Genomic DNA, 12,752 nt, shown 5'->3' on the forward strand with positions numbered 1-12,752 from the left:
GCGTGGAGTTTTATTCAGTTTTTTTCAGCCATAAAGAATGGCACCATGTGGTTTGAAGATAAATGGATACAACTGGAGGACGTAATGTTAAGTGAAGTAAGCCAGGTTCAGAAAGACAAAGACTGCATGTTTCCTGTCATATGTGGAAAACAGATCCAAAAGATAAACATAGATACAAAAATAAACATGATCATATACAAACTTATATGTAGAACATGTTTGTAATTGTGGAGCTACTCTATGAAACTCAAGGAAGAAGGGAAAGGAAAAATGTGATAGAGCACCACAATATAAAAATACATAACATCTGTGAAGGAAGAGGATATAACAATAGGTAACTCAAAGTTGTTGAATAACAGAAGGTGGGAGGGGAGGGGCAATGGAGAGAAAGGGAAGGGGTTGAAAGGACCAAAGTAAAGTATACTCAGAGGAGAGATACACTGAGAAACTCCTTTGAACATTGACTTAGGAATTAATAACAAAAGATAGGATGGTAAAATAGGTACAGTGGGGGATACTTGTGGGAGGGGGAGGGAGAACCGAGGAAATGAAGGTGAGGGTATATGGATGATGTGCTTCGTGCACTTACATGAAATAGGACAATGAAACCTCTTGTAATTACTTTAAGTGGGGTGGGAAGGGAGCTGAGGGAGAGAGATAGTGAGGGTGTTCTAACCGATGTACAACGTAAGTCTACTAGGAATTGACACAATGAATTCCCCTCCATACAACAAATATATCCTAATTAACAAAAAATTCAAAGTTTCATATTTTGGAGCATTTCAGATTTGGGATTTTGCATTTACTTACAATCACCAACTTTGGAGAATTCAAAACATAAGATTAAATTTCTTTTATTGCTAGTACATTTATAAAAATGCACATATCAAAAGATTCATAGCATCTTTTATAACAGCCCATTAACTTGTCTTGCAAATTCTACTTCCAGGGTATTATCCCTTCATTGAAGGTTTTGATATATACTAAAGATGCCAAGGAATGCCTCCTGAAATGATGAAAATACTGTGAATAAGTGGCACTAGAAACAAAGAACAACATTGTGGAATGGTAGAACAGGAAGGAACTTAAGATAATTTAGTCATTTCTTCTCATTTTGTATTAAATTTGTAAATAAAAAGCAGAGAAAAAGTGACACATTGAAGGGCACTGTGTTAGGCACTTTTTGTTGGTGTGACGAAATACCTGACAAAAACAACTTACAGGAGGAAAGATTTATTTGGGCTCCTCATTCCAGAGGTTTCAATCTATGGTCAGCTGGCTCCACTGCTTTGGGTCTGTGGTAAGGCAGAACATCATGGTGCTGGAAGCACGTGGCAGAAGAAGCTGCTCACCTCACAGCTGCCAGAAAGCAGGGAGAGACAGAAAGCAGCAGCAGCCAGGGACAAGATATACCCTTCAAAGGTACACCCTACCTACCCACTTCCTCCATTCAAACTGCACCTTACATACTTCCACCAACTTCCCACAGTACACTGAACTATGAATCCATGAAAGCATTAATCTATTGGTTAGGTCACAGTCTCTGATCCAAGCATTCCCAAAGCCCCACCTCTACACATTGCATTGGAAACCAAGTCTTCAACATGTGAGCCTTTTGGGTGAACGCTCCATATCCAAACCATAACAGGCAACATAGTCTTGACCTTTCCAGCCTGCCACATTGTGCCCATGGGAAGGAAGTTTGAACTTGAAGAAAAGTAAAGAGGGCAAGAAAGACAGGGGGTTGAGGGCTAAATGATCTCTCATACCATAGAGGGAAAGTGGGAGTACCAGAATTAAGACGCCGACTTTCAAGTCAAAATTGTGACTGCATCTCAAGCTTAAGTGTTATTAATGCCATTTAAACTAATGGCATAGAATTTTAATGATATAAGCTTGATATAATGATGATATATAACAGTCTGTAATGTCTAATACATGCATAGATACTCATGCATTACAGCACTTATCACCTTGACAATTATTAATAATTGGTTGTAGAATCATCTTCACTGCTGCAGCCCATGATATGGTAGAGCTGTCTTTTCACACTGAAATCCCAGGGGTTGATGTGCATCTGAAGCTAGCTGCTAAAACAGAAAACATCAGATGGATTTTTTTTTTTTTTGCTCCAAAGTGAAAAAAAAATTTAATGACAAATCTTTAAAGCAAACCCCAAACACTTACATCCCACCCACACACCTCACACTAACAAAATCTGTGAACCTCCTGATTGCCTTTTTTAAGGCAAACAGCTTTGGAAATGTCCTGATAAGGACTGTTGTGACCTCTGTTCCCAAGACCACTGGAGAAACAAGGATTGGCTACTTAGACAAAGGACAGACACTTTATGCAGTTCCCTTCAATAGACTTGCAATATAAGCTAACATTCCTCTGGCACAGAATTTTATTTTGGGGGTCTTCATTTTTCCCTATCTTCTTTTAAAATAGGTCAGATCATTCTTAAAGATACATTATGAAAACTATTATTGAAAGTCCAATTGCATTGTGCCACTAAATTGCTTTCAAATGCAAATTAGAAGTCTTTGATCTCCTTATGTGATAGAACACAGAAAAGAAAAAATAAAGCACATATGTTCAAAATTAATAATAAAGACAAGATATTTAGAAAGCCATGCAAATTGAGAAACTACTATTGTAAGAATTTTAGTATATAATGCCTTTTTTAAAATAAAATCTCTGAAGAACTTATTTACAGTTTTGCTTCACAAACTACTTTAATTCTCTTATTTTTTTTTGTTTTTGTTTATTGTTATTTTTTCAGTGCTGAGGATGGGACCCAGGACCTTGTGCATCCTAGTCAAGTGCTCAACCACTGAATAATATCCTCAGTCCTGATTCTCCTGATATTTAAGACGTTATTGCTCACCAGGTTCCTCAGATAATTCTTATATGCCACTTAGTCTATACTGGAGTATGATATTCTTATATATTCATAATTTCACTTTCCTCCAGTCACTCCTGACACCCTGCCTATTGCCCTCCTCTATCCTCAGACAAGGGCATTCCTGCTTAAAACCAAGGGAAATACCACGCAGACCAAGAAGGCAAGAAGGGCATTTGAATGAACTTTTATTCATATATTACTCTCTCAGTGCTCACATGCCGGCATAGCTTTTTCGATTATAACACGAGTGGAAGTATTCTATCACCAGATTAACTAAAGTATAATCAATCAATTTGGGAATAAAATAGAATTGCATAATAATGTAGTTGAAAAGGCTCTGGAACCATTTGAAAACTTGGCTTCTAATCCCAGGGCTGTTTCTCACAACCTGTCTGGCTTTAGTTCAAAAATCTCTGAATTTTAATTTTTGTCATTTATTCAATATCAGGGCAGATGTGAAGATACAAAGTGATCAAAACTGTGAAAGTACCTTAAAAATAGGTACCAAAACACAGCTAGATAGAAGCAGTAAATTCTGGTATTCTACGCACACTGGGGTAGCCACAGTTCACAATTCCCTATTATTATATGATGAATAACTGGAAGAAAGAATATGCAGGATCCAAACAGAAATGATAAAACAGAAATGCTAATTACCCTGACTTCATCGTACATACTAAACACATATGTGTTGTACCCCATAAATGTATGCAATGATTTCATGCTAATCAGAAACAAAATTTCGAATTCCATATAAATTATTCCTCAAAGCAGACATTTGTGACAGTGTCACATCTTACACTGAGTCATCTTTCTTAGTTGTCTAAAAATGTACACTTTACAATCTGTTCACAGAGGGGGACCTAAAACCCTCTTAAGGTTATTCCATCCTTACTGTTGCCATTAAGTTGTCCTGAGGGTGTTATCACAATATTGAATGATTTTAGATGTTTTAGTCTAGGTATTATTTTTACTTTAACACAATAAAGCTAGAGTAACAAATATTGTTCAGCAGGTGCTATGGGACAAGAACTGACAGGCCATAGGAAGTAACTGTGAGCAACACCAGCCTAAAACAAAGGCAGAAGGACCCAATCTCAAGTTCCCACCCACTGGGCCAACAGCATTCTGACCTTTTGGGTACCCCATGGGAATACTGCTTTGAGTTGTTCTTTTTAACTGTTCTCTCTTATTAAACTATAGCCTCATTCTCTAATTATCCTGAATTCCAGATCCTTCTTAAGTGTGGAGAAATTAAGTCAAGAGAGTACAATAAATTGAAGAACTGCTGAAGAGGGCTAGAAAGGCCTCTTACTTAACAAAAATCTGACTTTGGGCAAACTGTTCAAACTCTGGAAAACTGAATTTGCTCTTTATTATAAGAAATTAATGAGATACAGACATAAGATGCTTGATTATATCAAAATAAAACTTAATACTTAGAATAGTGTTCTGTGAATGTTTTAGCTTTATATGCAGTTACACGTCTGTCTGTGTAAAAACTGACATTTGTGTTTGCCTATTCTTTTACTGGCATTTTTTAAATGGTCTTATATTGAACTCAAGTTATATTGGCTTACAAAGTGAAAAACAATATTGAAAATCAAAATCTTGAATTTCCATCATCTATGGCCATGGATGGTACCGTCTGGGAACTTATGAGAAATACAGACTTTCAGGCCCCTCCTCAGATTTAATAAATCAGAATGTGCATTTTAACAAGATTTGCAGAGACTCAAATGCACATTAACATTTGAAAAGCACTGATTTGTGAGTTTCAAACATCACCAGCTAGCTTCCATAACCCATGATCATTTGGATTTCCCTTCTCCCCCAGCAGGCTTATAAAATTAAATTCAAATAAAGAAGATAACTACTAAGTAAGTACCATTCCTAGCAGAAGATTTCCAAACAACTCTAAGCAACTACCATAAATTTATTTAGAGACAAATCTTCTCATCCAATATTTAGCAAATTAACTTGCTGTGTAGTGAGTTACCAAAATCTGTAGATGATATACACAAAATAAAGTCTTCCCACTGTTAGGTGAGCCCTCAAATAGTCAAGATGATTTCCTCAGTGAGGCGTTTGGGGTTTCCCTGCTTCCTAGGCCTGCCTGCCTATTACCTACCTTCTGGAGTGTCTATGAGGGGTGTCATTTCCTCTCTGACTTCCCTGATTGAGAAATCACAGCATTCAATTTAGGTGACAACAAATCATCCGTAAAGTCCATCCTTACTCACATTCCACAATGATGCCATGATAGTTTTCCCCGACATCTCCCATCCCCATGATGCAGGGTTGAAGTGCTGGGATAAACACTCCAGTCTTTTTCTGGGAATGAAGGCTCTTTTACACTTTATGAACCAGAAATTTGGGGCAGGAAGTCAATACAGTCTGCCCTCCATATCCCATGAGTTCAGCATCAATAGTTCAATGAACTGTAGATCAAAAATATTAGGAAAAAAGCTACTTCTACTAACATGAACAGATTTTTCTTATTATTATTTGTCCTTAACCAATATGACAAAACTATTACAACAATGGTACCACAACTATTTTCATAGCACCTACACTGCATTAGATATTTTAAATAATCTAGAGATGGTTTAAAAGTCTAAAGGAGGATATGTGTAGGTTATATGCAAATACTGTACCACTTACAGACTCTGAGCATCCTTGGGTTCTAATATCCTTGGGTTTGACTGTATCTGCACCAAATAAAGTCATTACTGACCTCACTTGGAAGACAGTTCTTGAATTTTCCATGTTCTTACTTATAAAAACATATAAGAAGCCAATCAAATAAGAATAATATAGGATTGGACTTACTCTTGTACTATTACAAACAATATTTGAAAATATTTTATGTCCTGGAGTGGCCTGATGTAATGTGGAAAATGTAATACTGGTTGAGCATCCTTAATCCAAATATCCAAATCCAAAATGCTCCAATATGTGCAACTTTATGAGCATCCACAGGACGACACAAGTGAAAACTTCCACCCCTTACCTCATGTGATGGGTCTCAATTAAAACTCAGGCACACTAAGAATATTGTATGAAACTACTTCCCAACTAAGTGTACAAGAAACATAAATGCATGTCATGCTTACCCTTGGGTCCTATTCTAAAATATCTTATTTATGTAAGTACAAATATTTAAAAACCCAAAACATCCAAAATCAAAACCCTTCTGGTCCCAAGCCTTTTGCATAAGGGAAACTGAGCCTGTTCTTGCCTATTGTTTCCACATTAGCCCTTAAGCACCCCTAACATTTTTATCACTGAATTCTAGTTCAATGAAGTGGAGGCAAGGCAGAGAGTAGCAGCAGTTTGAGCAGAAAACACTTGGCACACATTGTACTACAAACATACCCACTTTCAAAAGAAAATTCCAAAAGCTCAACAGAGTTAGCCGTGGATTTCAGATAACGTCGCCCAAACTGAATACATTAACATCCGCCTAATTCTGAAAATTATCTACCCACAGCATGTGTATGCATACAATAGGGCCATACGATGCAATGTGGCACAAATAATTAAAAGTTCTTTTCAAAGTGGAAATGCAAAATAGAACGAATATCTATTTTCTATAAATGAATCTAGCCATCTGCCTCGTAAAAGCAGCAGCAGGAGAACCCAAAACAGCAGAAACAGCAGCCTCTGGTGTTAACAATCTATTCTCAAATCTCATGCTCCACATTTCCCCAGCAAACAAGGCTAAAAATACAAGACATTAAACAAACAGTCTCTTGGGATCTGCCGCTCCACGGACAGCGTACTCAATCAGAGTAATATTTCCCATCGAAATTCAAAAGTGAAAAAAAAAGGAAGCTATCAGAATAGAAACTGGTATTCAGCATTTTAAGTGTGAATCCAACCCCAGAGTATACTAAGCTGAATGTGAGAGGGTGCTTGTTTTCATACAGCATAAATCTCTTAGATTTATCTGAGTACGGCTACTCTAAATTCTTTTACAGTTAAGAGCATAGCATTTCAGTACTTTTTTCCAAAATACAAAGGTCCACTTATTTTCAGCAGAATTTAGAAAATTGTACTGACTGTAGAGTCAGATCAATTAGGTTCAAGTCCACGTTCTACCGTATATTAATTACAGACCTGTGGCAAATATCTAAGCCTGCATGGTCCTCTTTTCCTATCTTACAAATGAAGAAAGTTAACAGTACTTATCTCATCAAGTTAATATAGGTGAAGTATTTAGAAAAACGAATGGCACACAATGAATATAATTATTATTTCATATCCAAATAAAGCTACAAAAAGAAGCCTTCTTTTAAGGAAAGACATGACACAAAGAGTGGTAAGACCACGATGGCAGTTGTCAGGCAAACAATGGCTATTTAGAAAAGGAAGCGGCGAGCAGGTGTCTTTACATGCTTAGAAAAGAATATGTGACATAAGAAAAGTTTGTATGGCTACTCTGTTGTGCTGTTAATTCATGCAAGCGTAAGAAGGAGAAAATGATGACACTGCTGAAGAAGTGTCATTGCCTGGAGTAAGGGTCAATAAAGATTAATAGCAAAGGTGTAATCAAGGAAGATACACCAGTGCTCCTCTTGATGGAGGCATATGCATGTCCATCAAGAAGGCACCCTGCACCGCTACCATTTCCTCAAAGGGTACTATGGAGGAAGTCTTTGGATATCTGTCTTCAGAATCAATTTAAATGCACATAGCCTGAAACTCTAGCCTAATTTTTGAAAAACAAACAAAAACCAAAAAGGCAGGGTATCAGTCACCATCTCTCATGAAATTAACTCCTTCATAAACCTCTCAAACTTGGCAATGTCTAAAATTAGGTACCATATCTGGTGGGAAAGAAAAATAAAAGTCAAGCTTACAAACCACTACAAAAAGAGCAGCAAAGTGGTTCCCTCACTAATAAGACAGGCTGGTCTAGAATCACCTGACAGATTCAGAGTCCTGAAGAGCTCATTCATGGAATACTACTTTAAAAACCCCAGACCCACAGATGGGTCATTCAAAGAGTGAGGAAGCGTAAAAGAGATGACAAGTGCTGTCCTTTCAGTGCCAAGTCAAAACAATCTCCTTTTAAGAACTGAGATGCTTAAGATGCCACTGGGCTGCTCAAGGTAAGAGTAAAACCTAAGCATCAGAAAAAGACAAGCCCAGAAGGAAATTGGGTGAAAGACTCTTTTCTCAGTCCTGTGAAGGGACCACATTTTTAGGATGAGGAGAGGGAGATGGGAAGATTCCTAATAACATTCATACAGGAACTCATGACCATAGTTCAAAAAGTGTGTGAACTTAAGAGATAAGTGGTTTTAAGTACATGTTTATCCTATGACCCTAACATGTCTATAATAAATGTGGACTTCTCTTGCCGTTAATGCATTACTCCAGTTGCTGCGAGGATGATTTCATCAGCCAAGAAATTTTTTTACGCAAGGAATTAGGTGAACGTTCGGCTTATGCAAGGGTAGCCTCCTCACAGCCTTTAACCACTAGTTATCTATGAACAGTATCTAATGTGGAAATCACAACCAGATTCACTGCAGCACTCCATTTTTCCCAAGAACAAAAACAAATTAGCACTTGGCAGGTCACAAACTTTTAAACAACCTTCTTCTAAGTTGGAAAGTGTTAAAACATACAGTAATCATGGCACCAAAGAGCCTTCCTTCCACTGTACTGACAGGCAGGAATAAAATTCTGAATAAGTAAGCACTGCTTAGAAAGGAAGAAAACAGAATGTTACTCCATGTCCAGTCTCTTGTCCCAACTATCTTCCTCCTTAGTGTATTCAAAGTCAATCATCTATAATTGTCCTCTGATTTTCAGGTTTTCACATTAAGTGTGGAGGGAAAGAAAATTTAGAAAAAAAGAAGCTGGTATCATCATTGTGAAAACAGATACATGATGAATATTGTAAAAAAAGAAAAAAAAAACCCTACTGAATTGTCAAATATTCTCATACTCTCAAAATAAATGGCATAATTCTGCAGTGAAGAGGGAAAGTAGGAAAATATCTTTGATTAAATTGACAAGAAAAGTTGTTGAGGGGGCTCAGTTGTGTAGCTCAGTGGTAGAGCACTTGCCTAGCCATGTGCAAGATGCTGCCTGTGTTGGATTACCCAGGACTGAAAAAGAAAAGAAAAGACCAAAGTCATGGAGAACAAAAACTACTTACTTGGATAAACAGAAAATACCTAGGGACAACCCTACACAGTATGGTAAGGACCAGCGAGCAAGGATGCCATCTGAGTGAACCTTACCTTCGTTTTAATGAACAGGCACCTTCCTGGGGTGGGAGAACTTGAGTAACATGGATACACACCTTTGATCTGAAAACTTCAGTTTGTTCACCTGTCCAAAGTGAGGTGCATGTGGATTCAGATTTTACAGCCCACTTAATGCTCATTTCTTGAGGAATTTCTGACAGCTGCTAAAGGTAATGGGCTTCATGCCCCAGAAAGTAAAATATGACAAAAGAAATATTAGTCAAATTTATGCCCCCCTCCATGTGTCTTGAACATTACTATGATCTGTGCAAGACATTTTTTTGTAAATAAGCCTGCAGAATGTACAGTATGTTTTCCAGAAGACCTTTAAAGAACAGCTTGCAGACAAGAGGTGCTAGCCTTAGTTTCACAGCCAGCAAAACTCCATCCAAGAGGCTTTTGGCATGTCCCCACCTCTTGTCTTGAGCTGGCTTTCAGACAACTCCACCAGTCAAATTCCAAGGGTCAGTGCCTGGAGTCAGTCACAGTTAGGTATCCCACACCGAAGCGTAAGTGGAAACTCAGAACTTCAAATCTAGATTTAGGAGAGGAAAAAAGGGCCCACTTTCCACCCAACAGTGTATTAAAAACAACTCAGAGCTGACTTTGCAATGAGACGTTCCCCCAGTCTCCGTAGTAAATTAAATGGCTGAAGCTGTGCTTCTTCCAGCAAGAGAACGAGGTAGGCTTCACTGTATCACAGTGTGTGGAAGCAAAGGCTCATTTTTAAACCTTTCCTGCTTTTTAAAAAGCCTGCACCACTAAAAAAAAAAAAAAAAAAACTTTTCAGGAAATGAAATGCAAATAGGCACAGAACAGGATCATAAAACAGAAAGTCTCCATCCTCCTTTTTTTATTTTTCCATTCTTCTTTCCAGGCAGTATGACTGCTTTTAACACACCGTTAGCTTTTACAAAAATTAGATTACACTGGTTCTTTTGTGGTGGTCCTCAACCCTTCCCGCTACTAGAATATGTTCAGAAGACAGCAGAGCAGAAGCTAAGGTGGTTAGCTTGGTCCCACCTCTCATCAGATAAGCGTTAGGGAAATCATTTATTGCAATTACATATGCTAAACCTACTGGATGGCACACAGGGAAAGACCAAGGCAAAGAAGAGCAGGAAGGAGAAGCTCCCGGATTATTTCAAAGGTAAAGCCACAGTACTGGAGCTATGTCTAAAACTGCTGGTGATCATCTTCAAAACAAATCGGTGGGATTTATCTTTAAGTTGATGCTTCCTGTCCTCGCTCAAGGTGGAGCTGAAATCAGTTGCAAAATTTTACTCTGCTGGAGTGCAGAGGATCCAGGGAAAATGGGGTGTACGCTTCTAAATCGGGGAGAAGCAAAGACTTCCCTGCTGCTCAGTGAGGCTCGCGCTTCCTAGCCAGAAGAAGCACCCGGTAGGGAAAGGAGGGGCGGGGAGAGCAGCCTGGGGCCAACTGCTTCTCCGGGCTCGGCACTGCAAGCGCAGTTAAACCCGGACAGGGCTCACAGCTCCCCACCCCCCCACCCCGCCGCCCCTCCCCCCCACACTGGGCTCTCGCACACACGCGGCCGCGGTGAAGGAAAAGTCCAGTGCTGGCTACGACCCAGGGTTGCCCCAGAGGTACCAAGTTTGGCGCATAGCGAGGTGACTTCAGCTTGGATGCTGATCCCGGAGAGGGAAAGGCGCCGTCTCTATTGGGGTCCACCCACCCGCTTCCTTTTCCCTAGAAACTCTCGGACCTCACTGTGGGCGCCCACCCCTGAGTGATCACGCCTAGGAACGAAGTGGAGAGAGCGAGGATGGAGTGAAGACGGGCTACTTTAGTCTGCAGCAATTGGGGAGGGCTTGGAAAATGGAGCAGGCGATGAGAGCAAAGGGTAGGGGCCCGGGTCAAAGCAACCTGTAGGATTGCGGCAGATAGCAAACTTGGGTTGGAAGGCAGTGGTCCCCTTGGAGGTCCTACATCCGACTCCCACCCGTCTGGCTCGGCGCGAGGAGAGATGCCCGGCGCAACTTGGAGAGCCAACGCCACACAGAGGTGCGGGTCCCGCTCAGTCTTACGACTCCCCTTCGCTCTCGCCCTCTACCCAGCGCTTACCTCGGGCAGCCGCAGCCCCCGCCGCCCAAAAGCACAGCCCCAGCCAAGAGAGCCACCAGCGCGCCGGGCCACCGCCGCCTCCTGCGGCCGCCGTTGTCCCCATGTTCCGCGCCCCTCTCCAGAGTCCGGCTTCTCTTCCACGCCCCAGGAGTAAGAGGCACGACGACACAAGGGCAGAGATGAATGGGTCCCGGAGGGGGGGGGGTCTTCCGCGAGTGAGTCTGCTCCACCGCCGCTCCCTAAAGCCGCGGGGCAGGGCGCACGGAGCCGCCGCTGCCAGGGCGCCCAGACCAAGCGCGCATCCCCATAGCCTCCAGCGGCGCAGCAGTCGCTGTGCTACCGGTCGCCCTCCGTCCCCGCCGCGCCGCTCGCAGCCCCAGCTCAGCTACCGGTCCCGGACTAGCGAGCGCAGCTGCGAGTCCGCATTGCTAATGAGACCCCCGCGGCCACTCCGGCTCCTCCCCTCCGAGCGGCAGCCAATGAGCCGGGCCGGGGCGGGGTGGTGGGAGGGGCGGTGCTGGCCCGAACGGGGCGGGGCGGGGCGGGGCGGGAGGCGCAGGTGAGTCCGCCGCCGGGTTCACGTGCGGTGGGTTCCTCCACGCTTGGCAAATAGTCCCGGCTCCAAGGAAGGCCACAGGCCGGGAGCCCGGCGGCAGGGAGGCATCCTGGCCTCTTGGAGGCAAATGCTTGTCAGAAAGCTGTGGGCATCTTAGTTGCTAACTCCAGGGCAGCTGCTACAGGGAAATTGCATATTAACTTTGAGCCCTTGCAAAGTCCTGCCTCTCCTACTTCCACTGTTTACCATTAGATCAGACATCACTCCTGAAAAATAAGGACTTAAAATAACAACGAAATAAGTCTGTTGTTGCCACTGCCTAAGTATGTCTGCATACAAATAAAGAAGTAGAGCATTAAAATTAGTGCATTGAGGCATATCATCAATGGTTACTTCTTTTTTTTTTTTCTGTTTCCCTTTTCCGTTCTTCCAATCACTCCGGAATCCCCAGATTTCTCAGAAGCACCTTTGTCCTTGGTGGCTTCTATATTTAATTTAGGCCCTGGAAATTGCCTTTCTGGTCAACATCAAGGAAAGGAGAGGTGCACTGAGTCTCTAGAGAACAGAAGAAGAGCTGGATTTTTTTTTTTTTTTTTTTTTTGGTTTGGTTTGGTTTCTGTTGTTGTTGGAGGTGTAGGGTTTGAACTCAGGGATTTCAGCTTGCTAGAAAAGCACTCTACCACTTGAACCACACCCGCAGCCTGAAGACCTCGTTTTTTTAAGACTGGCTTAAAATAAAGATCACCAGATCTTTATTTAACTGCTTTAGAAAATACCTCGAGGCTGCCTCCCCTTCTTCCCTCTGCGGTAGACCACTCTGTTTCAGGGCAATGAAAAGCCTCGGGGAGTTGGCTTCAGGTCTAAGGCCCCATAGTCAGACCTTTCTTTGCCCACTAGGGAGCCCAGAAAATGATACCACACTCAGCTGGTCAGAATG

At 41.5% G+C, this 12,752-nt stretch overlaps 1 protein-coding gene across 10 annotated transcripts in view; it reads right to left on the reverse strand.

The window, feature by feature from the left end:
- Positions 1–11,696, reverse strand: part of Unc5d (unc-5 netrin receptor D) — a 528,179-nt gene extending 516,483 nt beyond the window's left edge. For 5 of the 10 annotated variants that reach the window (XM_074054655.1, XM_074054654.1, XM_074054652.1 and 2 more), the window contains exon 1: positions 11,260–11,695. In XM_074054655.1, coding sequence (XP_073910756.1) covers positions 11,260–11,362 — 103 coding nt within the window. In that variant the 5' untranslated portion in view covers positions 11,363–11,695. Of the gene's footprint in view, positions 1–1,221; positions 10,658–11,259 lie in introns of those variants that run through there. The other 5 variants (XM_074054658.1, XM_074054656.1, XM_074054650.1 and 2 more) reach the window with 3 other exon arrangements.
- Between the last annotated feature and the right edge of the window lie 1,056 nt (positions 11,697–12,752).

This window comes from Castor canadensis, chromosome 14 (genome assembly GCF_047511655.1).
Source record: "Castor canadensis chromosome 14, mCasCan1.hap1v2, whole genome shotgun sequence".
Taxonomy (NCBI): Eukaryota; Metazoa; Chordata; class Mammalia; order Rodentia; family Castoridae; genus Castor; species Castor canadensis.